The following is a 26,038-nucleotide window of genomic DNA, read 5'->3' on the forward strand; positions in this document are numbered from 1 at the left end:
GTTGTTCCCTGGGAATGCTAATATGTTGTTGTCTGTGTACCTTTGTTTCCCATTGCCATGCGGAACAGTAATCTGGACTGCCCTGTTCTTTCCACTGAGTGAAACAATTTGGAGCCCAATTTTTTTGTAATAATGTGCTAAAGAGAAGAAGTCTACTTAAAGCACCTTTGAGACAGGAAGCGTCTGGTCTGGTCAAGGCTGACTTTAGCCCCAGGCTTCACCACAACTATACTGCTATTTATACAGATGCAATTATGCAGGCAGTCATTAAGTCTCACTGCTCATTTGGCCTAAAAGGGGCTTAAAAAGCCTCTGTAGTGTGTTAGAATAATTAGCCACTGTGGGAACAAATTGAAACAGGAGAGGGAGGAGGAGGAAGAGAAAGAGAGAATTGTCAAAACATATTATTATTGTATACTTACAGTATTATACAACGTATTGTATTGTTTTGTTATGTTGTTCTTATAGCGGGCTCTTATCTGTAATTCTGTTTCCATTGCATCCCTCAGGAGCCACTTCAGGCTGATGGCTGAGTTCTTCGGTGCTGCTTCAGTGGAGGCCTTTGCTGATCAGCTCTTGAAGGGCACTTCCGAGCAGAGACAGAGTATGCTGAGAGAGTATTACAGTCATCAGAACCCTGACCTGACAGACATCATCAAACAGACCTTCCCTGAGCCACCGCCTGCAGCTGTGAAACCAACGACAGCTCCCTCTTCCTCCTCCACCTCTTCCTCCTCAACCTCCGCAATAGGAAACAAGCCTGCCTTGAAGTTGACGCATACTAAACATGCTCCCAAACGACGTGTGCCTTCGGCATCCGAGAGCACCGAGGAAAATAGCAGAGCGAAGCAGAGTAGGACTTTCTGTGCCGAAAACCCCTCCAGGAGATGCGCTGATGAGACGGAGGTGCCTCCCCATGTGGTATCAGAAGACTGTAAAACCAGAGACTCAGCGAGGACCTTTCAAGATCCACAGGGGGCACAAAGTGAAAGGCCTGCACACAAAGCTGAGCCCAAGAGGAGCAATGCTGAGACCTGCACAGGGAGGAGCCGTGAGGGTCGTCAAGTGTCTCCAAGTCCCTTCAAAGATGATCCTAGTAAGAACCTGAACCCCATCAAGTCCCGTATTACAGAACCCAAGAGGAGCAGTGCTGAGACCTGGACAGGGAGGAATCGTGAGGATCGTCAAGTGTCGCCAAGTCCCTTTAGAGATGATCCTAATAAGAACCTGGACTCTAACAAGTCCCCCATTACAGAACCCAAGAGGAGCACTGCTGAAACCTGGATAGGGAGGAATCGTGAGGATCGTCAAGTTTCTCCAAGACTCTCTAGAGATGATCCTAATAAGAACCTGGACTCTAAGAAGTCCCCCATTACAGAACCCAAGAGGAGCACTGCTGAAACCTGGATAGGGAGGAATCGTGAGGATCGTCAAGTTTCTCCAAGACTCTCTAGAGATGATCCTAGTAAGAACCTGCACCCCAACAAGTCCTCCATTACAGAACTCAAGGGGAGCAATGTTGAAACCTTCACTGAGAAGGATCGGCAGATTTCCCAAGTTCCTCCGGGCCCTTCTAGTGACGATCTAAGTATGAACCCGCACTCCAGCAAGTCCTTTATCACAGATCTGTTGGGGGACACGTCCATATTGGACGGGCTTTTCAAATCCAAACCCAAAGCCGGAAATTCTCCGAAATCTCAGCATTCTCAGCGGTCATCTACCTCAAACCCTGTCGGTCCTCATGTGGAGAAGAAGGCCAAAGCAAGGACTAAAGACCTGTGGGACCTTCTGAATGAGGGCAATGAGGAGAGTATCAACCAGCTTACAGACCTCACCCAGATAGAGAAGATCTGCTCTGCCAGTCCCAGCTCAGGGAAGACGGACAGCCAAAGCAATGAATCCTCTCTTTGGAGGAAAAATGAGAAATTCCTTTGGAAAAAACACTAGTTGATTACACAATGAAGAATGTAATATTGCCTGTCATTAGAGCAGGGACATTTTGGAGGTCTTATGTTTTCTCTTTTGGAAACTGTTTTTACTTGAATTTATGAATATTTTACATGATTTATTTATGATCCGTTTTACCTGCAAATATACTGTTCTGTTTTAGTTTGAAGATTTCTTCCAGGTCACATTGTTGCTATAGGCCACTACTTTAGTTGTAGATTCAATTGATATACAAACTAGCTACAACTACTAGGTATCATCCCATTCCCAAACAAGCCTTGTGAATCTATCCAAAAATAGACACCTTACTTCCTCAGACACTTGGCAATATTCTTTTCTCTAACGTTGCAAGCACATACATAATGGATTTTCCCTGCTTTCCGTCCTTGTTCATTTGCTGTTTTATCATTTTCTTGCCATAAATTGTTCATAAACTTCCATGTACAGCAGAAGTAATGTTTTATGAGATATTTTTGTGATTATTTATCCTGAAGGGGTACCAAGGTAAAATCCATTTCGCTGTGACTACAGAATGCACTATTTTCTTTGTTTATGTACATGCCAGGTTCATTATAATCACAATAAACGGCAGAGCTTAAACACCTACTGTCCCTGGGAACTGCACGTCTCAGGCTTGTGAGGCTCTCTGGTCAAACTGACCTTTCCTGGATTTGTGTTGAGTAATGTGGGAGTTATTTAAACATTTTCCTCATTTTGTTTTTCCTTCAAGGTCTAACAGGGCCTGTTGCAGTTCTGCTGTGATGTGCCAGTGTTCTTCCATATGGTAAAACGTGCAAGTGAATATGATATCCAGTGTAATTATGGGATGTACACACCAGCTGTGTTTTTGATAAGCATTTCATGTGTTACTTAAAACAAAACAAAAAACAAACATATTAAACATCAAAAACTCAAGTCAGTTAGTCATGACATAAAAGCAGTGTTGTATCCGTATCCGAAACCCACACCACCCACATATGATCAAAAATGACTGAAAAGTAAAAGTAATCTATAAGCATACACCTTAAATAAAAGTCTTGAAGTATATATTATTTACAGTACTTAAGTATGACAAGTAGTCCATTTTAAAACATATTTAAGTACTTAAGTAAGTAGAAGTACAACATACTAGTAAAGCCTTTCAAGGTGGGGTGACAACCACCTCCCTTCACTATGCTATTAATGAAAAAGAAAGCAGTCAAAACTTTGGATTGGCCATCAAGTTCATACCGTACAGCACCTTAAAACTGGGTACCTACACTTCATACTTGTTTACTGCTGCTCCCTTCATAGGCCTGTAATTAAGTTAATCCAACATGTACACAACATGGACACTCTTTGAAAGCCTAAACAAAATAAAAAGCAAGCATAGGCATAAGCATTTTTACATGTCTTAGTGATATTTTCTAGACATTAACTTCTTCATTCATTGCTGTGTCCTGTGGTGGCATCAGTTCAGAAAATATCTAACATGTTGAAAATATCTAACATGTTGAATGGAGGGCTTTTGGTTTTATGTGCACATTATTTTAGCTTATACTTTGTCCTTAATGCTGCTAATAAAAATGTAGTGGAGTAAAAGTATACATTATGTGCTGAATGCATGGGGACCCCATATGTATCGTATATACAGTTCTATTATTAAAAATGATTAAAAGACCACTGCACATTTCTCTAATGTCATCTTACGGTTGATAAGTGACATTCGAATGAGTTGACGGTCATATTCAAATTTGCAGTGGTCTCTTTATTTTGTCCAGAGCTGTATGTAATTAAAGTGAGGTTGAATAGATAGAGCGTAAGAGCAGGTACAGTATACTATAAATGCTATGCAGGGAATAAAAAGGTCGTTGACGAACATATTTAGTCTCGTCTCGTCTGACGAAATTAACACTAGCAGGGATATGCACAAACATCTGGAGCTGAAAAATAGAGGACTAACCCCCAAACATTTCTCATCTAAATTACTATGTTTTTCTCCCAGTTTTTTCTTTCACAAACTCAATCAGCTGCTCTTGCATCTTCTCGGTTTGGAAATACTGAATAGGCACTGTCTGCATAATCCAGCCCTTTGGGGAAAAAGTTTGCAGAGAGGATTTAATGAGGAGAGCTCCAACAGATTAGTTTAGAGGCACAGGTGATCTCAGAGTAATGAGCTGCACACCATAATTCCAGATAATTAGTTGCAGCACCTGGTTCAGAACTGAAAGCAAATAGCCTACCATTATTGTATGAGTGATGCTCCCAAATGTCTTGTCTCCTGCTTTCACGTAGGCGAGTGATGTCTTCACAAAGTCCTCTGGTGTGTAGTTCATTAGATCTGGCTTTTGGTAGCCTGTCATATTGGTGGATATCCCAAAGGGACACACCGTCTGAAGAATAGCAAGAAGTCAAATAGTTTTTACTAATATAACTCATATTATTCTGACGTTAAACTGTCGTTAATGCAGTTTGGTTGTTTAAGATAAAAAATAATATTTCCTTATTTTCAGTCAATCCTACTAAAATATTGAAAACAGAGTCTACGTGGTGGCATAGATGTTCTCAAGCATATTGTTTAGGTTTTTTAAACAATGTTCCCTGTGGATGTGCTTTTACCTGTATAATGATTCCTTTTGCTTTGTACTCAGCTTGAAGGCCTTGTGAGAACGTCTCAACACATGCCTTAGAGAAGTGGTAAGAATGTCATATGTTTTAGTCCATAATCATTTCATATGTTTTAGTCCATAATCATTTCATGTCTTCAGTTGTGTGATCATATTTTGCTACAGTATGCTCTGTATGGAGCATGCTCCATGTCTGTGTTATAAATGACTAACTTTTGATGCTGTGTAGAGTGTATACGTGGGACAAGGGATGGCAGCCATTCCAGAAGACACATTCAGAATGACACCTTTCCCCCTACAAAAATGAGTGGTTTTTTTTTAGCTATCACATCAGTTCATTATTAAAACTATATGAGTGTATCATGACTTTTCTACCTTTCCTCCATCCCAGGAAGCACAATTCTGCACATCTGTTTTAAAAAGAAGAGGAAATCAATGGCATTTCAGGTATGGCCTTGGAATTTACAACGCTCATGCATTTTGCACAAAGTATATTTTCAGGAAAGAGTATGTCTACCTGCATCGTGGATTTTGTATTGCAGTTTACCACATCGTTGAGTTTCTGGGGAAGGAACACAAATACTTGTGTGTTCATTTTCATGGCCAGTAGAAACATCACAGGTGTGGGTTTCTGTGATGGCAAACTCTAGATTTGAAAGTGCGGAGATGGTATCCTACCTGCTCCAGAGAAGTCTCGTCGAGAAGCTTACAGGGGATGGGTGAGGGCAGCATGCCAACATTGTTAACTGTTATTTCAAAATGCACATCAGATATGTGTGTACTGTTTACAGACTATATAACATATATTTTATACCATTTCATTTTGCAAATGCATTTCTCTATAAAAGGTCATTCAATACTGAAGTCACAGATACATACCCAAAACTCCAATATTCAGATCTTCTAGGCTTTCCTCAATGGATTCATACACATTGTCTTTGGTAAAATCGACCGCCAACACTTTAACACGTTTTCTTGTAATCCTTCCTGGCAATTAAAAACAAAACACACTCTAAAACCCCATGGTTGAACATCAAATTCTCCAATCAGATTAAAACGATGTCCCCTGCTTACCTATTTCTTCTGCAGCGTTGTTCAGTTTTTCAACACTTCGGCTAACAATAACCACATTCATTCCCCGCTGGGCTAGCTGCATGAATGGAATGAAAATGGAGGTCCTCAGCAAGAACTTTTCATAAATACCCCCACACACCACTCTCTCTTACAAATAGACAAACACACACTATTCTGTCGGACACCAACATGCAGGTCTACATGTAGCATCCCTCTTGAATTGTTACCTCAAGGGCATATGCTTTGCCGATTCCATCAGACCCTCCAGTGATCACTGAAAAAGAGGATAATATCCCGTTTACATAAGTTGTGGAACAGAATTTCAATATCTTACATGGAGTTTGTTTAAAAGGAGGAAACCAAAGGGTATGCTTTTGATTAGATGATCTGTTCGTTGCACTTGTCTTCCGTTCTCTCAGACTCTCTTCTCCTAAGCGACATGGACTCGCATAATCATATGTGCAATCAGTGTCTAATTTCCTAAGGTACATGTTGACCTATCTGACATATCTGATGTCAATCATGGTGGGAAATGGCTGGGTGGAACCTCTTTAGCTTCCTCCATTAACTTTAAAACAATGCTTCAGCACATACAGACCCAGTGGTTGGGTTGGAAAAAAACATGGGAGCCAACTGTACACCTACTGAGTTTCTTTATGAAATGCTGCCTTTAAAAGTGTTATTTTGATGCCGTGCTGGTTTGTTTTTCCATTTGCATCCCTATAAAAACATTTCCAATTTTCCAATTATAATAATGAATGTAATCTAGAGGCCACTACAATGGTGACCTTGTGTTATGTTGGATTGTGATCAAGTTGGTTAGTTTTCTATTATTTTAACAATAGCATCATATTCCAACAGTCTGACAAGAAGTGTTTGATGGAAAACACAGATGTAAAAAAAAAAAGAAAAATGTCCCCCTGAGGTAAATAAACGTAGTTATTTTTCCTTCTTGGACTTCCTGTTGCCCTGAAGATGTAAACACAACTCACAATATAAACAGCAAGAATCAAATGAATTGAGCCTTATGAAATCACACAAACAACAGTAAAACAGTGCTACCTTGACAGAATTATTCAACATTAAGGAAGGAGTCTGATGTGCAGTTTCTCATTAGGCCCAATGTAAAACAAACTGGTGAGTGTGTCCATAGTCATTTATTACTAATATATAAATGTACACCATTATATGTGAGGTGTATGGAATGAGGAAAGTTTTCCATTCATCCATCAGAGAAGAATGTTATTCCTTTTGCATGGTATGGTGACCTACTTCGCTGGATGAGATCTCTGTTCTATAGATTATTCAGAGAATACTTTGTTGTTTTAAGTGTTTTGATCTTTTGTTTATTGAACGGACAGCACCAGTGCTATCCCCTCCGCTCTTCTTTTTAAAGAGGGAGATGTTATCAGGCATATTATATAAGGTAAACATCAGACTCACCAGCCCACTCTCCCATAGAAGTGAAAAAATCCCCAGGCAAAGGGTACCAGAATTTTGGAAAAAGAACTCTCAGTAGTCTCACGGTTTTGAGAACATAGTAGAAGGCAACGCCTGCCCCAAGCACAGTGAAGACCAACTCAAGAGAGTCCATGGTGAAAGTTTGCCTCTAGCATAGAGTAGGAGCTGTGGCGCTTGTTAATCCTGTTTTACTCTGGCTGCTGAGCCGGTATCTGATCTGAATAGACCTGAATAGGGGCTCGTCCAGCACTCCAAGTGAGCGACAGGCCTCCGAGCCAATCAGAGAAATCCTCCTGAAAAAAAAAAAACCCAAAGCAATCTTGTGGGCAGTTTTATGTTATGCTCATTTCCTGGGGAAGAGAGAGATAGGATTCTTGAAAGGGGGGGGGGGTACATGAGAGAGCCTGAGAGTGAATGGTCGGAAGGAATGGTGTTTTGACAGGGTAATTTGAACACTGTGGGATGGGAAGGTAAATAGGGATTTGGGTTATTTCCCATGTGCAGCAGCAGAATTCATGGGTGAGTTTCACAAAGATGACAACATCTTTAAGATGTAGGCTCATCAAGGGCATGCTTGTTTGTCATGTAAGTTAAAGGTTAAAAATGAAATGAGTGTTTTTTCCATTCTGAGAAACACTTTTATTATCCTATAGTAATGAAAACACTTTTGGAACAAGATTTTTTTCTAGTCAATAGGCCAAAGAAATAAACTTGACCATGATCACAGACAAATGGCACATATTAAATGTTTCTTAATCCTTCAATGTATTTTGCTGTGCTTAAGCAGTAGACTCCACCATGCTAAGTTGTTTGTGGAAAGGAAAGCTGCAAATAGAAATACATGCTGGAAAAATAAATACAGGCCCCAGAAGTTAGAACATGATGCAGTGGGCGTTGTTGAGCAACTCTTGACTACTACGTCATCATCGTGCGCCATTGCCTGGATGGCGCCATCCTGACAGCGTGTGTGGTATTCAACTAGAGTCGACGCTGAACATAGTTTGATTTTGGGGGAGTATACGTTTTTATTTTCGGTAAGTACAGTTAAGGAACGTCATTGTTGAACACCCCTGCTACAAAAAAGTCATTTATTTGTTATGTTAGTACGTTGCCTACGTTAGAGGGTGTCGGAGCGAAGGCCGCCGGCGTGCGTTTGCAGCACCATCGACGTTGTTTAGTTAGCTAGCAAGCTGGCAGTTTTGCAGTGTTGACATGGCTCCTGCCTAGATGGCCCCTCGGCGTTAGACAGCAAACACATTTGCATTCGACTTCTTTAACAGACGGAAAATAATTAAGTCAGCAGTGTTTGGGCAGGATGTATGTACATGGGAGGACAATTTGGGTTCTGATTTTGGGTAGAAACCAGTTAGCCGGCCAGTTATTTTGTTAGTTTGTTAGTTAGCTGACTAGCTATGCTGTTATTTTGGTTCGTGTTGATAAGTTATGTTGATATTACCGTGTGGCCTGTTTACTCTAAAGATAAAGTTGTGTCATGACTCATGACTTATTTGTCTACCAACTTAGTATTTAGCAGAAGTGTTTGGCAATGATCCTTCGCCTTTTGGGAGTTAGATAATGCCCACACGGCCTACTAAAGCAAGTGTGGTTTCTGTTGTCTGAAAAGCATACACAGTGGCTGACACTGTCAAGTCTCTGCTCATCCTCAAGTGTCTATTGTACAAACCGAAACGTATGCTTAAGAACTGTATGGATTCATTGTCTGGAGTGCTGCTGCTTAGTCACTGAATGTGATGGTGACAGTCAGTCAGTCTTTCCCGAAAATGTCCCCGAGTTCAGTTTAAATCCGAAAACAAAATCCAATAGTTGTCTATTCCTAAACTGTGAACACATCTGTCCATCTGAGGCGGTTTGCTCCTCGACCAAAATTAAAGTATCATACTAGCAAACACCTCCCTGGGAAAACCCCTCCCTCTTCTCACACCCTGTCCTCTCAGACCGTTATGTCTGCTTCTCTAGCGTTAAGTAAGATTGTGATTTATTTTAGCCTATCAATAACAAGTATCTTTTTTGTTCAGTACTAGGTGTATACTTTCAGCTCTCTTGTTAACCATTACCAATAGCATCATACGGCATTGGGAAGACAACCATTTGACTGAGGTGATGATTGTTCGGTCTCTAGATCATATACATTTCAATACTACATAGTAGCCCATTTGTTTTTGGTACAGTATTGCTTATGGCAAATGTCATATCCTTGCTTACCATCACGTTTTTAATCAGAATCACTACCTAGGCTTAAAATCCAGTTACAGAGTGAGCTAACTGCTCATGTGACCGATAGTGAAAAGAAAAGAGGAATTGCAACCAGTTTACTTAATGAACTAAGCTCTTCACGTGCACATTCTAAATATAATGATACTGTTGCTCAACAATATTAATAACAAGTAGCCATGTTCTGTAGATGCGCCGTTACGGCCATTTCCCTGACAGGCCTCCAGTAACATTAGTGCTCATCGATGCCATTTCTTGCCTCAGTTTCGCCCATGGACATCCAGAGTGCTAGCTCGGTGGTCCTACAGACCCTGACCCAGGCCACCAGCCAGGACACGTCCGTGCTGAAGCCTGCCGAGGAGCAGCTGCGTCAGTGGGAGACCCAGCCCGGCTTCTACTCGGTGCTGCTGGTGAGAGATGACCTGATGATGACCTTCATGTGTTTCAATGCACATACTGTAGTGTGTGCTCAACTCTGCATTGTCTGCTCTGATGATGCCACTTCTCTGTGTGTTTGAATGCACATAGTCTGCGCTGATTATGTATGGTTTCTATGCGTTGTCTGCTCTGATGATACCACTTCTCTGTGTGTTTGAATGCACATAAGCTGCTCTGATTATGCATTGTGTCTGTGCATTGTCTGCTCTGATGACAACATTTACACAGATCTTTCTACGTAATGTTAGATTTGCTTGTTTGGAGAGCCATGTTTGTCATTCTGAGGGACTGTGGAATTTCAGTAACTATCTATTTTGCTTGTTGTAACTGGGATCGGTGGACATTTTGCAATCCTGTCAAAAGTCTATAAAGACTCTAAGGAGCATTGTTATTGTTTGTATGCACAATGGCACTGTTATTGGTTATACAAATCTAAATGTTTTTTCCCTTGCTCCTAGAATTGTATAAAAATCTTGTTTTCCCCTTGCTACCAGAATATCTTCAACAATCACAATCTTGACATCAACGTGAGATGGCTGGCGGTGCTGTACTTCAAGAACGGCATCGACCGCTACTGGAGAAGAGTGGCACCACAGTGAGTCTTTGTTCCCCCCTTATCAGGCTCTTGAATTTCCCCTTGGGGATCAATAAAGTATCTATCTATCTATCTGATCCTCCCGCTCTCACACAGCGATTACAGCAAAACGAAATCAATATTTGATCATGATCTGCCTTCCCGCTCAGTAGAGTTCCATATGGTGAAGTATGGCTGAGTTGGATGTTAATGGGTGTGGTGCATGGCCCCTGTATTCATTACTGTTCTCATGCTGTATTTATGTGTGTGCATGTCCTGAAACAGTGTATTGTCCCTGGCAAGTGGTTATGCTCAGATTGCAAACTGCGATAAGTCTGTTGACTCGATGGAAGTTTGTTTTGTTGACAAAAAGGATACACCAGTGTATGTGGATATGGGCCAGCTTACAAAGATTTAATCCCCGAAAAGAGCAGTTACCGATGTCGGAGATGTCTGTTTGCTCTTTCCGTGACATTCCCGAGTCTCACTGCCTTTGTCCGTCTCCGTGCCCACAGTGCTTTGTCTGAGGAGGAGAAGACATCCCTCCGTGCCGGACTCGTCACCAACTTCAACGAACCCGTCAACCAGGTGAGAACCGGCCTAAACCTTAAGCACTTCCTGTATCTTCGGCACGTATCAGTGCCATGTGATGGCCCACCTCGTCTCTGCACGTGTTTGTCTCTCTCTTTTTTTTTTGTCTCTTGTCTATGTTTGTGACTTTTCAGTCACTCTTTGACCCACTCGCCGTCCGTCTGATTGGAGTTGTTTTGATGAATGCCCCATCATTAGGAGGCGAAGAGGCCTCGTGTTTATCACTCGAACGCGGGAAGAGTTCATTTGCATGCGTGTGTGGCAAGGGTGTCATTCTGATCAATGAGGCCGAGCGGATACTTGGCATGCAGGCGCGAGACACTTGACTCGACAGCAGACCGCAAACCCAAACCGACAGCCGACGGCCTCTCAGCAGCGGCGGACGCCTCAGCAGCGCAGGGTGGCGCATTAACATTTCTGGAGTGCCGTCCAGTTCCTAATTTCCGAAGCGCGCCCAGGGACACGCGTTGGCCTTTTTTAATGATCTTTGCCGTGTTTTGCTTGGCCTGGCATTAGAAACGGGTGAGAATGAGCCGGCAAAGCATTTTCTGAAGTGGATAATCACTGTCTGGAAGGATTGATTTGTTTTCTTTTGTTTTGCTTCATTTTATTCTCCTTTGTTTTGGTTTGTTGGTGCCATGTTCACAATGGCGACAGCCGTGGGAAGCTTTTCGCACAGCAGTTAATCTTTTGGGATTTATGTTTTTTTTTTTTTCCAGATTGCCACCCAGATTGCGGTGCTGATTGCCAAGGTGGCGCGTCTGGACTGTCCGCGCCAGTGGCCCGAGCTCATCCCCATCCTGCTGGAGTCGGTGAAGGTGCAGGACGGCCTGCAGCAGCACCGCGCCCTGCTCACCTTCTACCACGTCACCAAGACCCTGGCCTCCAAACGCCTCGCCGCCGACAGGAGGCTCTTCCAGGACGTGAGTGAATCTCTCTCTCTCTCTCTTTCTCTCTCTCTCTTTCTCTCTCTCTCTCTCTTTCTCTCTCTCTCTCCTCTCTATTTCTATCTCTATCTCTCTCTACCTCTACTGTATCTCTCCTCATCTCTCACTTTTTCTCTCGCTTTCTCTCTACTCATCTCTCTCTCATCTCTCACTCATCTCTCACCCTCTGCCTCTCCCTTTCTCTCTTTCTCTCTCTCTCTACTGTATCTCTACCTCTCCTCATCTCTCTTTTTCTCTCTCTCTCTCTCCTCATCTCAGATTTTCTCGCTTTCTCTCGCTTTCTCTCTCTTCTCATCTCTCCCTCATCTCTCACTCTCTGCTTCTGCCCCTCTCTCTCTCTCTCTCTCTCTCTCTCTCTCTCTCTCTCTCTTTCTTTCTTTCTTTCTTTCTTTCTTTCTTTCTTTCTTTCTTTCTTTCTTTCTTTCTTTCTTTCTTTCTTTCTTTCTTTCTTTCTTTCTTTCTTTCTTTCTTTCTTTCTTTCTTTCTTTCTTTCTCTCTCTCTCTTTCTTTCTTTCTTTCTTTCTTTCTTTCTTTCTTTCTTTCTTTCTTTCTTTCTTTCTTTCTTTCTTTCTTTCTTTCTTTCTTTCTTTCTTTCTTTCTTTCTTTCTCTCTCTCTCTCTCTCTCTCTCTCTCTCTCTCTCTCTCTCTCTCTCTCTCTCTCTCTGTGCCCATTTCAGGCCCTTGTGTGACTCAGGGCTGAGATTGTGACAGTGTTGCGTCACATCTCGCCTACCCAGTCATGGTTTTTCTAGATGTTAAGAAACATAAAATGTTCATAAGGGAGTATAAATAATGTGCATTTCTGACGCAAGTCTGAAGCTCTCGGTTAATTCCCAATGCGTTGTACATACGCACATGTAGTATCAGCCTTCTCTAAAAACTGTGACTGTGTCTGTTTGAGGCTGCAAGTTTTGAGCTGCACTAATTTGGTATTTAGTGCTGATGTGTGGGTTGAATTCACAGTGCCAGTGCCAGTGCCACGTTTCTGCCGTTTTCCGTTCTCTGCGGGGTTGACTGTGGTTTTCTTTGCAACTAAATTGCTATTGGCTCGACAATTCGCTGTCATGGTATCTTCTGATACGGGGCCCACAAGGAATAACGTTATGGATATTCAATGGGCTCTGTAGTGCTCTGAGAGGAAGGCACTCGCAATCCCCCATTCCCAACTGATTTGTCTGGTCGAAATTGCCTTTCTTCTTCCTGATTAAGTGTGCTGATGTACGACCGCAAAAAACAAGAAGACTCTGTGACAGCAGCAGTATTGCTATTTAACTTGGGATGGTGGTGGTGGTGGTGGTGGTGGTGTGTGTGGGTGGGTAAAACTTCCTCCGACACTCTCTCAAAATGGAGTCTGAATGCAGGCGTACATTTCTCAGGGCCAAGAGGCAATAAGAAATGCGAGGCCCAGTGTGTGTCTGCGTCAGTGGCCCAGATTGACGGCTGAAGCGTTCATCAGCGTCTGTTCATTGGCAGGGCCATGCGTCGAGTGCAGCGTGTGAGGCGAATGCTCAGGCGAGCTGTTCTTTCTGAAGCCTTGGTGGTCTCTTCAGAGAGTGGAAGTGACACACACACACACACACACACACACGGCTGATTGGTTCATTTAACTCAGAGGTCTGCTGTGAGACCTCTAATTCTGCTCCTGAATTGTACCATGGAGGAACTCCACTCAAAACATGTGGGTTTCTTTTATGCTTTTTTAACGCTATTTTGAGGTTTCCGGTATGAAATTAAAATTGGGCTGGGCTGAAGGAGCTGTCACACTAATCCCCTAAATTCACTCATAAGCTAGTTTTTGCCTGCAGTTCAGCCAAAGATCCTACTATCTTTCATCTCTGGTACAGCGAGGCTGGTAAATGTTTTTGGATATGATGCACAGCAGCCCTAACTGGTTATGTGCCAATGCCTGTCATGACCTTAACTGGCCAGCTGCCTTTTATTGGTAGCTTAGCCAATTAGCAACTCATTACTACTCTTCTGACTGTAATCGTGTTGGTTAGTAGATTTTAAGTCATTTTAATCGACATAAGGGTTCGTCACAAAGGGTAGTTCTGGACATTTATGGTAGTAGAGGGGGAGCCATAATATAATAAAGAGCATTTTTGTTTTTAGACATCGCAGCCAAAGCTTTTTGACTAGCAGAGTGAGAACCCACTATCACTGATTATTCTTGGGTGGCTTTTGTGGTTTCTGAATCTGTTCAGTGGTTACTACTTCCTTTATGTGTTGGTTAGCGAGCTATTCTAGAAAGCGGATGACTTTTAGAAAATAAAGTGCTAATGCATAAATGCAACCGTGCAAATGAGTTCTTCTGAAGGGTGGAGATTATTAGTGAAGTCCAAGTGGCCAAAGTCAAATGGAAAGCATTCTTATGTGTGTGTTATTGTCGAGTGATGTGGTCCGGAGTGGTGATGATTGAGGCGGTGAACTGTGCTGTGTTGGACTTCTGCTCCTACTATTGTAGTCAGGCAGCACAGTGACAAATTGCAAGATACGAATGAGTTCGTTCAGAGTCGCTTTCAGACAACGGATGCAAATCAGACAGCAAGATTGTTTGTTAGATTAGTGAACATTAGTGAATCCATTTGTAGCAAAACTTTTGAAATAGAATTATTACCATCATCCTCATGATGAATGTTTTGTAGAAAGGATGCCAAGATCATCTAATATGAGGAGGATTGCTGTAGTCACTTGGCCCCTGGAAACAGGAAGTAGTCTAACTTTGTTGAGGACTTTTGCAATCTTGGGTACAGCAGAATGTGATAAGAACATTTGAAAAATGGCCAAAATGTAGTTGAATAAGTGTGTGTGTGTGTGTTGAACCAGACCTGTGGGCTGAAAACAGTATTGTGTTTTTAAGAACTTTGCACTTTTTGTACCGTTCCCCGTGCTTTGGCCAAGCTGAGTTTACACAGAGATCCAGCCAGACTTGGCTCGTGGCAAGACGTGAAGTTGTGCGGTGATGGTGACTCATTGTTCATCTCCACAGCCCCCTAGAGCAGTGTTTCCAAGATTTGTTTTGACACGTCAGGAAGATATGCGTGAACCCATTGCTCAACTGTTATTGTAGCCTAATGTGTGTCGACTGCCCCACTTTAACTTTCTTTTTTTCTATCAAGCATGACAAAAGGTGGTGGGTCAGGTTCATAATCAGGCATCCCTTTAAAGTATTTATACAACATGATGTAGCGAAAAACCTCCGTTCATTAAGTTATGTTGCTATGCCATGTTTGAAGAGTTGGCTGTTAGTTGCATGCGAGTGCAACATTCCTTGAACATAGAGCATCCATGCATCCCCCCATGCAGGTACCAGAGTCAGCCTGTAGGTGTCGCTGTTTAGCTGTCAATAGCTGTGATGTCAGATAGGCAGCAGAATCACCAAGGAGACAGTTACCTACAGAGTTGGGAGCTGAGTGAAACCCACTGGGGAGCTTGTATGGTTGGATTACAGTACGTGTGCAGACCCAATACACGCCTTTAGATTTCTTTCATGATGAAACCAGAGCTATGTGTTGTGATGCTATCGGGTCCGTATCCGTCACTCACACAGTCACTTACGTGTACGTTTTACATTTATTCATTTTGCACACCCTTTTATGCAAAGTGACTAACAGCACTGTGGAGTAACATTCAAGCTTCACTGCAGAGGAGACTTTAGGTGACAGTTAACATCAGAATAATGAATGGTACTACCAGTACCAGAGGATGACGGTGCAAAAGTTCAAGTACTAATCAGAGTGTAGTTGAAGGAGATGGTGGTGGAAGGAGAAGTCTGCTTAGAATCTGCAATAGGTAGACGGAGGGTCTAACATGGTTGACGGTGCTCTTACTGAATTTTGCAGGTTGCCCTGGTAATCCGTTTTCTATCAGTTTTGGATTGTTTTAATCTGGTGTAGTTATGGATATGTTTTGTATTTGTAAGGAGGTTTGATTTTTTGGGGCACTTTGATTCTACTATTCAGCACATCATCACAATTCAACGCATTGTGACATCTCAGACTTTTTTCAATCACAATGTTGGGACCGATATTGTGAAATCTGATCATCTCAGGTTTATAGCACTATTATCACTTTTATGGTTACTGCTTTTCCTCTGCACCAGATTCAGCCCTCTCCTGCAGTAGTCCAGTAAGGCAGGAAACACTAGTAAACAGAGTTATATTCATTCTACTACCTTATTGTTACACTGAAGTCCCCACTCTTTGTACTGTAGCTTGAATATCAGTCCATTTTGTAAGTGGTTTTGGATGATCGCTTCAGTTAAATGAATAAACAGAAAACGTAAAACTCTGTTTGACGAAGTAGACTACTGTGAACTCTGACATGGCAACACATGTGATCTGAATCCCACTTGTGTCCCGGGTTGATTTGTGCCGAGACGTATCAAATGCTGTCCCCGTGCCTACAGCTGCTTGAGATTCACCGCATTGTCCATGTTAACTCAAGACGCCCGCTCTCGCGCTCTCTCTCTCTCTCTCTCTCTCTCTCTCTATGTGGGTCTGTGGCGTATCAGAGATTTAAGTCTGCAGGCGCTTTTTTGCAGGTGCTCACAGAGCTGACTCTTATTGCCTGCAAGTCAGCCGGGACACTTTTAATGCTTGGTTCTTTTGATAAGAAACAGAAGGCTTCAGGCTGTTTATGTCTTTGATCGCTAAGACGTTCCCCTCAGAGGGAATAACATGCATTTGATCTTCGATCATTAGTAGGATTCACACTACCAGCCCAGGACGTTAAGGAGGCTCCAGTCATTATCATATGTTGTGGCCTTGTGACTTGTTGTCCTCTCTAGTTGTCACATAAGCTACTGTTGTCACCTCAGCAGACATTGCAAGACTATTGCGGATTTGTGTACATCAAAGTTTACCTGGCATGCTTACTTCATTGAATCTTTCAATTAGTATGGAATAGGAACCTTCTGAGGTTGAATCGCCGCCTCCAAATCGTGACCTTTACATGGCGTGATGTTTGCATCCTTAGTGCATAATGTTTAGTATTGGGCTTACTTACGCTCACCGCTTGACATTTGTCACCCTGCACTTGCATGTTTACTCTCGCTGGAATCCCACAGAGCCTAAATCGGCGGAAGACGCTTCCCCCGTCATTAGGGACGATTAGCTAGCCCAGCGGAGACTTCCAAGTGTCGCTGATATGACTGATGATGATCCATCCCCCCTTAATTAATGTTCTCTGAACCTTCAGCCTCAGCTAAATGTTTTTTTTTGGGCCCCCCCCTGCGGGCGCAGAGGTGTGCTAATAGGACTAAGCACTTTATGTAGAACTGCCCATCTCTGCACTAAGCATGAATGCATGGGATTTAGCCTACCTTGAGAAACAGCCAAGCCAACAGCATCACCCGTAATGGCTGAGCAGAATGTGCGTCAGCTACGTTGCTGTAGGAGGCTTAATGGTTTATTTATTCCCAGTCCAAGGACAACAGCAACACTTGGGGTGTGTGTGTGTGTGTGTGTGTGTGTGTGTGTGTGTGTGTGTGTGTGTGTGTGTGTGTGTGTGTGTGTGTGTGTGTGTGTGTGTGTGTGTGTGTGTGTGTGTGTGTGTGTGTGTGTGTGTGTGTGTGTGTGTGTGTGTGTGTGTGTGTGTGTGTGTGTGTGTGTGTGTGTGTGTGTGTGTGTCAGGGATGGAAATGAACTTTTTTGTCCACCTGCCACTGTGGCAGGTAGATTTTAAAATCTACCAGCCACTCATCATTTTTACCAGCCAATATATATTCAACCGTTCCATACATTATACTGCCAAGTAGGGATGTAACGGTATGAAAATTTAACCTCACGGTTATAGTGACCAAAATTATCATGGTTTTCGGTATTATCGCGGTATTGTGTTCAATAAGAAAGCACTGATAGGCCTACACAAGCTGAAATAGTTTTTGAAAAGTGTGACTATGTCTATTACATTACAAAAATAAAGGCAAAACCTTATTGCCTGGATACAGATCATTCAGAGCAGTGGCTTGTCTTGTTTCTATTTCATATTTGAATTAATAGACTTTATATGTGTTGTTATCAATTCATAGCATATGCATAATTACTCAAAATATTCAGTAATTTGAATACTTCATATTGATTACACTTGTCTTTAATGATATTACAGGGGTGGTGTGTAGGTCTAATTGAGTGTCACTTTAAGAAGTACGTGAATTAGGTTTAATTCGGTTTTTAGGAAAATCAGCATAGTTCAAGGATACATGTTTTCATTAAATAACGTGAATGTTAAAAAAAACTAAGAAGGTAAGGAAAATATTTCTGGCGTCATAGAAAAGATAAGTGTCTTGCAATGTTAACTTCTATGATTTAGGTAGGTTACCATTGTAGCCTATGGCATTGTGAGTTGTCCCTTTCCTTGGTCATGTTTAATTGGCTGGGTGCTTAACTTACTACCATGACTCGGAGTTTGGTATCTGTTATATATACCAATGTATTTCCTACCTAAACGTATTAACCGGTAGCCTCGTTGTAAATGTATACAGTCAATGGTTGTAGGCTATCTAGCTGCCACGTTAACTGGAAGAGTAGGCTAGGTTGACGCAATGATGAGAGACAACATTAATTATCAAAGACGCACTTTGTCGCCTGTCACGCAAGCGGGCGCATTCCCGCCAGTAAGAACAATGAGAACAGAGTTTGCGCTTGAACACAGACATTACACAGTAGGCCTACACGCATACAGGAGATAAAATGAAATGAAATGTTGGAATGCATATGTAGAAAAGTAAGGAATAACCATGTATGGAGTCTTGGTAGGACGCGAAGGAATATTGAGTAGGCCGTGCGCTAAATATGGCTTTATTACATTAGCGGGTGATGCAAGGCATAATGTCGGGGCAGTTGTGGCGGGTTTCGTGTTCATTCTAAAAGCGCTCCGTTCCAGAATGTTTGTAGTGATCGTCATGTCCATCGATGTTGAGGATAATTGATACAAGGCGTGTGTTCTTATCTCTGCGGCGACTGCTAATATTCTGATGAAATAAACAACTTGTAGTAGAAGTAGTTGCTTACCCGCCACAGTGGCGGGTGTGTGGACATATTTCACCCGCCAGCGCGCAAAACTACCCGCATTTGGCGGGTGGCTAATTTCCATCCCTTGTGTGTGTGTGTGTGTGTGTCATAACGACTATCGCCCAGTTGCACTCACCTCTGTGGTGATGAAATGTTTTGAGAAGCTGGTCAAGGCCCACATCTGCTCCTCACTGCCCAACACACTGGACCCTCTACAATTTGCGTACCGGCCCAATAGATCCACTGGGGATGCCATTGCTCACATACTACACACTGTCCTATCACATCTGGACAAGAGCAAGGGGAAAGTGTTGAACTATGCGAGACTGTTATTTGTTGACTATAGTTCAGCCTTCAATACAATTCTTCCCTCCACCCTCATCTCGAAGCTCAGGAGCCTGGGGCTGAATGACGCCCTCTGCACATGGATCCTGAACTTCCTGACAGAGAGACCCCAGGTGGTGAAAGCGGGCAGGCACACCTCAACCTCCCTCACCCTCAGCACAGGGGCCCCCCAGGGCTGTGTTCTGTCCCCCCTGCTGTACTCCCTGTATACGCACGACTGTACAGCCACCACAGACTCAAATACCATCATTAAGTTTGCTGACGACACCGTAGTGGTAGGCCTAATCCACAACAACGATGAGGCGGCCTACCTGGAGGAAGTGAGGTGCCTGACCCAGTGGTGTCAGAGAAACAATCTCCATCTCAACGTCACCAAAACCAAAGAGATGCTGGTGGACTTTGGGAGGAAGCAGGTGCGGGACTACACACCCTTATCCATCAGTGGGACCCCTGTGGAGAGGGTGGACACATTCAAGTACCTCGGTGTCCAGATCACTGAGGATCTGACATGGTCTACCCACCTGGACACTGTGGTAAAGAAAGCTAGGCAGAGACTGTACCATCTAAGGAGGCTGAAGAAATTCAGAGCATCCAAAACAGTCCTGCAGAGCTTCTACTCCAGCACCATAGAGAGCATCCTGACTGGGTGCATCACCGCTTGGTATGGTAACACCACCATCCAAGACCAAAAGGCCCTGCAGAGAGTGGTGCGTTCAGCTGAACGCACCATAGGGGGGAAACTCCCTAACCTAAAGGACATCTATACCAAGCGGTGCAAGGACAAGACCACCAAGATACTCAGAGACCCCAGCCACCCAGACTATGGTCTGTTCTCTCTGCTTCCCTCAGGAAGACGATACTGCACACTGGCGGCAAGGACTGAGAGACTCAGGAAGAGTTTCTTCCCCCAAGCCGTCCGGCACTTAAATGGAACTGACTGCACATAGCACTTTCTACTCTACCTGCAATAGCCCCCCCCCCCCCCCCCCCGACATCTTGAATGTATTGTTGTTTTGTTGTTTTTGTTGTTGTTGTTACTGTTTCTGTTCTATGTTAGTTTGTATGCCTCTTTTTTTCCTAGCATGGAGCCGACTGTAACATTTCACTGCATTTTATGTATGTGACAAATAAAATCTGAATCTGAATCTGAATCTGACATATTTCACCCGCCAGCGCGCAAAACTACCCGCATTTGGCGGGTGGCTAATTTCCATCCCTTGTGTGTGTGTGGTGTGTGTGTGTGTGTGTGTGTGTGTGTGTGTGTGTGTGTGTGTGTGTGTGTGTGTGTGTGTGTGTGTGTGTGTGTGTGTGTGTGTGTGTGTGTGTGTGTGTGTGTGTGTGTGTGTGTGTGTGTGTGTGTGTGTGTGTGTGTGTGTGTGAGTGCATGCATGTTGTGTGTTTCTTGTTTTTGGTTTTAGAAATGCTGCTTGATGTGAAAATCAACTGTGGCAGGTTGAATTAATCAAATTGAAACCGGTTGCTCTCCCCATCCAGGTAGTGTTGTAGGCGGTGGGGAAGGTGAAGAAACCTTCACTCTCTCTGTGCCGTCATTCATCTGCAAACACTTGACAGTTCAAACTGCCACTTTGCACATCACACTCGAGATGGTTTGATGTCAGAAGCTAGAATGTGTGATCAAAAACAATTTAGTGCCATTTGCCGTGGAAACTTGGGAATGTTATCGGGCTGATTTGCACATTTGACAGTGGTGACAGCTATCGAGATTGGGCTGTTATCGCTCATTTCCTAAAATGAAATTCAGACACTTCATTTGATGCTATAGAAAAAAAACAACTTTTTGAAACACTGAAGTAAAAGCAGACCGCATACAAATGGGGCTCGTTTTTTACTTCCTGCCAGAGGCAGTGAAGAGGAATTTGGTCAATTTAGACTGTCACTCTTGTTTCAGGCATTGAGAGGCTTCATCAGGCGGTATAATTTCAGCAGGAGGGGGGCAGGGGCTTGTTGGGCCACCATCTCATCTCTCCTGACGCCTGCCTGAGTCAGATCTATATTTTCTCTTCATTTTGGTTGGGAGCAGTTCATAACAATGATTTATTAACTGGCCGCGGTGGCAGACGTACAGTCTATTGTGTCTCAGACTTTATTGATAAACAAAAATCACAACAACTCTGAAATGCATGCACTGTCTGTTATGAAACAGACATCTTTTTTATTTATGTGCAACAAATATTTTTGTTGTTATTGTTGCCTCTTTTTCTGGCATTTGAGCATATTTTTGTGTTTTTGGAAATTATTTTCAATAGGAAAAATGACTGCAAAAGCAAAGCATTTTTGAAGAAGAGTAAATGTTTGTTATTGTTCAGTGTAAGCTTTGCTGGTTGAGTTATGGGCTTGTTGTGCTGTTGCAGTTGGCTGCTGGCATCTACAGCTTCGCCCGCTCCCTGTGGAACCACCACACCGACACCTTCCTGCAGCAGGTCTACGCCGGGGACCAGGGGTCCGCACTCAGCTCCCTGGAGCGAACACTGCTGTCCCTTAAAGGTGTGTGTCCACACACACACACACACACACACACACACACACACACACGCACACACACACACACACACACGCACACACACACACACACACACACACACTTTAACGGCAATGTACACTTGTGTACGCTATTCTGTCCACAGAATTTGTGCATGTACCACAAAAAATGGTTTGTATGGCTCCATCAAGTGATAGCGTGATATATGATGTATACACTTGAATGTATTACAGCACATATAGACATTTACATCTGTATGCAGGCTCCCTGGGAGTGTACCAAGTGGTAAAAAAAGCGTCAGCGAATCACAGCTGAATTGCATTGCCAGCACCTCAATCTGAAGGCCTGTGCACTAACTAGCTACCCAACCTTGTTTGTAGATGTGTGAAGGTGGGCTTGAAGGGGCAGAAGAAATGATAGGCGTATCATATGCATAAATCAGCACTGGTCTTTGATGTGGTTTGATAGAATAGAGGGCTGGAGATATTGTCTGATGTCAAATGCTAGTGATGAAGGTTGTGCCTGGAGATATTTCTGAAGAGCTTTGTTCCAAATCGCTATATCCTCCATTTTCATGAATAATATTTTCAGTTTTTTTGTTTTCCAGGTAATTTCAGTGGAACTGTAATTGAGTTATTGCTATTTGATTTACTCGATCAAAACAGTGCAACTGTAAAATGATTGATGTCACCTAAGATACACAATTACTGTTATTAATGTTTTTAAAAATGGATATTTAGCATTTTTGAATCAAACTCTTCATCTGTAACCGCAAACTAGCACACTTTAAAGACATCTCCATTGCTTGAAGGCACACATTTGGTACTTGAATATTATACACATACACTCCCATTTAACGCACACACACACACGCTCGCACTCACGCACGTAAAGGAAAGACGCAGGAGCATCTCTCACTTATTATTCTCTCTGTTCCTGTTTCTCACCAAAGTTCACAAACAAGCAGTGTAGCAACACTGTCTCACCCCCACCCCCCAACACTGTTATCTACACACACACATATGTGTGTGTGTGTGTGTGTGTGTGTGTGTGTGTGTGTGTGTGTGTGTGTGTGTGTGTGTGTGTGTGTGCGTGCTCACACGCATGAACATTGATCTGGCACTCATTCTCTCTCCTCTCTCTCTCCTCCCTCTGTAGATGTGTGCAAAAATCTACACAATTCTCATTACTCTGTCTCTTTCTCACTCTGTCAGTCTCTCTCTGTATCACTTTCTCCTTCCCCCTTTCTATTTCACACACACACACACACACACACACACACACACACACACAGTAACTCATGACCTGACTCATAAATGAGTCCTTGGACGTTATCATCTTTCACACACATCTTTCCTATATGACAAAGAAAAAAAATATTTTTCTCCATCTGTTTTTTTCCCCCTCCGACATTTCGCTTTCTCCATCCCCTCAGTTTCACACACACACACACACACACACACACACAGAGTGACACACGTGCAAACATGTGACCTGATTCACGAAAGAGTCATTGGTCATTATTTTCCACTTGTTTCTTTTGACGGGAAAAAGCATTCAGTATCTGTTGCATTTCCTGTCAATCTCCACACGAATGACAGGAAGGGACACTTTTCGTCTGTGCAGGCTGTGTCCGTGCACATGATTATGTTTCAGATCCTGATGGCTGATGGCTGATGACTCCGAGCAAGCCTTCAAAACCCGATTCCCTTAATCACTATTGATACCGCCAGTCCTTTCTCCCGTTGTGTTTCGCAGCGTAATGATGCGCGGTGTGTGTTTGTCTCGAGGGAACCACCAGTAGGGCTCTGTAACTGATGCCTGTGCCCCCCCCCCCCCCCCTCCTTCTCCCCCTCCTCTTCCTCCCCTCCCCCCCCCTGCAGTGCTGAGGAAACTGACGGTCCATGGATTTATCGAGCCCCAACAGAACATGGAGGTGATGGTAAGTGCAAGCACAACAGTCATTAAGAGCAAACGCATCCCCGACAAGCCGGCCTCCTGCGACTCCCGTTAGGTGAGAGGATTTCTGAGCCTCCCGAACTAGAGGTGTAAGATGACGGGGGAAAAAAAGATCAGCCTTTGTGGAATCTAGCGAGCCGCTCTAATAGGCCCATCTGCCCACGCAAGGTCATCGGATAAAGCGCGTGTGTGTGGACGGAGGATAAAGAAATGAGGGGATAAGGGAATGAGATTAAATGCAAAGCAAATTGGCCCTCGGTGCTTGCGAAGAGATATTAATGAAGGCTTCAGTCCGCGCACCATCTGTAGAGTTCACACAGACAGTCTCCTCACGCCGTCCACACACCGGTGCCTCTCTGTCTAGAGGCGTGGACGGACATTGCTTTTAAAAAGCTGTTATGGGCAGCAGACCCAAATTTGGGACAGTGGACAGTTTCCGAGGAAAGCGCTGCACAGGCACTGACAATCTATCATTTGGTATTGTCACAGGGTCCAAGAAGTTTTGCTTCGGAAATTTCCCCAAATGCGTCTTAAATTGCCTCCATCCCAAACCAGTGGGCAGTTAAATTTGAATTCGCAAATCAAAGCAATGTAACGGTTTGATTCTTCTTTTTTTCCCGTTGCTTGGCCCCTAGAAGGAGAATGATGACTGACATGCCTTAACGCAGGCGAGGTTGAATGGCCAGGGCATTGACTGTTCAATACAGGTTTTCCTCTGAAGATTTCAGCTGGCATCTGATTGACAGCTGTGTTATTTCTCCATTTTCCTTGGAGTCACGCGAGCACTGAAGTAACAAGTGATTGAAGTCATTTAATTAGCAAGTTATATGACCGTCACCATTCCATCTCAATTTGGAGTTTTATCATGTATGTACATGCAAGATTATTCATCGGCATATTACATTGGTTCAAATGTGTCTGTCTTACTTGGTGTCTTAAATGGTTGAAAATGCAAGAGGACCTTGCTTGGAAAATGACTATGGGCTTAATCCAGTCCTATTTGTTGCCAGGCTTGCTTCTATTTGCAAATAAAACATGGGAAAGAATAAAAGCTCTTTGATTTACTGTTTGTCCATAAACATGTTAATTAGAAATATTTTTCTCAGTATTTTAATTGAATTTAGCTTATAGTGTCAGTTGTCATTGTTTGTTTTAGTCTAGTGTGGTGTTGGATAGTGAAGGACAGTTGCAACTAGACATGCTGCTTATTGCGTATACTACTGTGAACTGTAACTGCTGCATAGTGTTGCTGCCTGCTGCGTAAAGAAAATGTGCCTCTCGAGTTCTCCCACTCAACCTACTCCTGTATTCCTGCTACTTCTTGCTAATGGCAAGTCGTACATCCTCTGTCCTTGGTTATATACAGTAATGATTATCTAACAATGCAGTACAATGATGTACACAGTTTGAACTGCTCGAAGTGCTTGAGCTGCAAAAGAGTTGTATTTCCTCTATTTCCCATACATTGACATACAGTACAGTATTTGTGGCAGCCCGCCACATACTGTATCGACATTGACTGATTTACATTGTTTTTTACATTTTGAAATGAACAAAAAATGTTCCCTGCTCTCTCTCCCTCTCTCTCACGCTCTCTCCCCCCCCCTCTCTCTCTCTCTCTCTCACACACACACACACACACACACACACACACACATTGATAACAGACCCACCCCTCCCTCTGTGCCCATAAATCAAAACAATCAGGTGGAAGGATTGCTGTTGGCACATGGAAGACAGCAGCTCATAGAATTGCAAAGTGTGCACAGGCCTTCATACACTATTAACAAGTTGAAATATATCCGCAACTTGTGTAATCCTTCATTTCGTAAATGTTCAACCTTTTCAGCACAAGCAGAGTTTTTGTGGGGTCTTAGAAAGTCTAAGAAGGCTCACATGTTTGAGGCCTTTAAAACATCATATTCACAACATCACATTCAACAACATATTCCTTATTAGCCCTATTATAAGACTGCAAACCAAGTGTCATTGTGTTCTGTTGCCCTGGTGTCCTGGGTATTGTCATCTTAATAGGATGAAATATTGCGTAATAAATAGATACACTTTTTTGTTTTGTCTTGGTAAGGCTATGAGGCTAACCACATTGATTAATGCCATTGATTCAAAGCAGCCTCTATGCCTGTATACCCCCCACCCCCACCCCCACCCCGTCTCGACCAATGGAGCTAGAAAGTTATCATTAGCATCATTAAGAAATTGTAGCATCAATCTCAACCGACTAAAGACTACCCTGAAACACCCAACTGCACCCCGTACACCCCCCCCCCCCCCCCCACCACCTTAATCCTCATTTGCCTCATTACATCCCAGAAACCAAATTGAAATCATCC

At 43.2% G+C, this 26,038-nt stretch overlaps 2 protein-coding genes across 3 annotated transcripts in view; one reads left to right on the top strand and one right to left on the bottom strand.

Annotated features, from left to right (window-relative positions):
* Nucleotides 1–2,789: 2,789 nt before the first annotated feature.
* hsd17b3 (hydroxysteroid (17-beta) dehydrogenase 3) lies at nucleotides 2,790–7,266 on the bottom strand. The gene is made up of 11 exons (XM_062516200.1): nucleotides 7,071–7,266; nucleotides 5,855–5,901; nucleotides 5,628–5,703; nucleotides 5,433–5,540; nucleotides 5,232–5,299; nucleotides 5,071–5,115; nucleotides 4,929–4,963; nucleotides 4,767–4,848; nucleotides 4,546–4,611; nucleotides 4,170–4,319; nucleotides 2,790–4,016 (listed from the first exon to the last, which is right to left on the bottom strand). The coding sequence occupies exons 1-11, from the start codon at nucleotides 7,219–7,221 to the stop codon at nucleotides 3,915–3,917; spliced, it is 930 nt and encodes a 309-aa protein (XP_062372184.1). The 5' UTR covers nucleotides 7,222–7,266; the 3' UTR covers nucleotides 2,790–3,914.
* A 723-nt stretch (nucleotides 7,267–7,989) lies between these two features.
* The window catches only part of ipo11 (importin 11), a 70,363-nt gene continuing 52,314 nt past the window's right edge, over nucleotides 7,990–26,038 (top strand). The window contains exons 1-7 of one of the 2 annotated variants that reach the window (XM_062516514.1): nucleotides 7,990–8,122; nucleotides 9,585–9,730; nucleotides 10,253–10,353; nucleotides 10,848–10,920; nucleotides 11,643–11,846; nucleotides 21,601–21,733; nucleotides 23,612–23,670. In XM_062516514.1, the coding sequence (XP_062372498.1) occupies nucleotides 9,593–9,730; nucleotides 10,253–10,353; nucleotides 10,848–10,920; nucleotides 11,643–11,846; nucleotides 21,601–21,733; nucleotides 23,612–23,670 (708 nt within the window). In that variant the 5' untranslated portion in view covers nucleotides 7,990–8,122; nucleotides 9,585–9,592. Of the gene's footprint in view, nucleotides 8,123–9,190; nucleotides 9,207–9,584; nucleotides 9,731–10,252; nucleotides 10,354–10,847; nucleotides 10,921–11,642; nucleotides 11,847–21,600; nucleotides 21,734–23,611; nucleotides 23,671–26,038 lie in introns of those variants that run through there. The other variant, XM_062516513.1, reaches the window with a different exon arrangement.

This window comes from Sardina pilchardus, chromosome 16, assembly GCF_963854185.1.
Source record: "Sardina pilchardus chromosome 16, fSarPil1.1, whole genome shotgun sequence".
Taxonomy (NCBI): domain Eukaryota; kingdom Metazoa; phylum Chordata; class Actinopteri; order Clupeiformes; family Clupeidae; genus Sardina; species Sardina pilchardus.

Excerpts from the sequence above, each read along its gene's own strand:
- hsd17b3 (XM_062516200.1), bottom strand. The coding sequence starts at position 7,221 with ATGGACTCTCTTGAGTTGGTCTTCACTGTGCTTGGGGCAGGCGTTGCC. Across the intron at positions 5,704-5,854 it reads GCAAAGCATATGCCCTTGAG|CTAGCCCAGCGGGGAATGAA; the intron begins GTAACAATTCAA and ends CCATTCATGCAG. Across the intron at positions 5,116-5,231 it reads ACGAGACTTCTCTGGAGCAG|AAACTCAACGATGTGGTAAA; the intron begins GTAGGATACCAT and ends TTCCTTCCCCAG.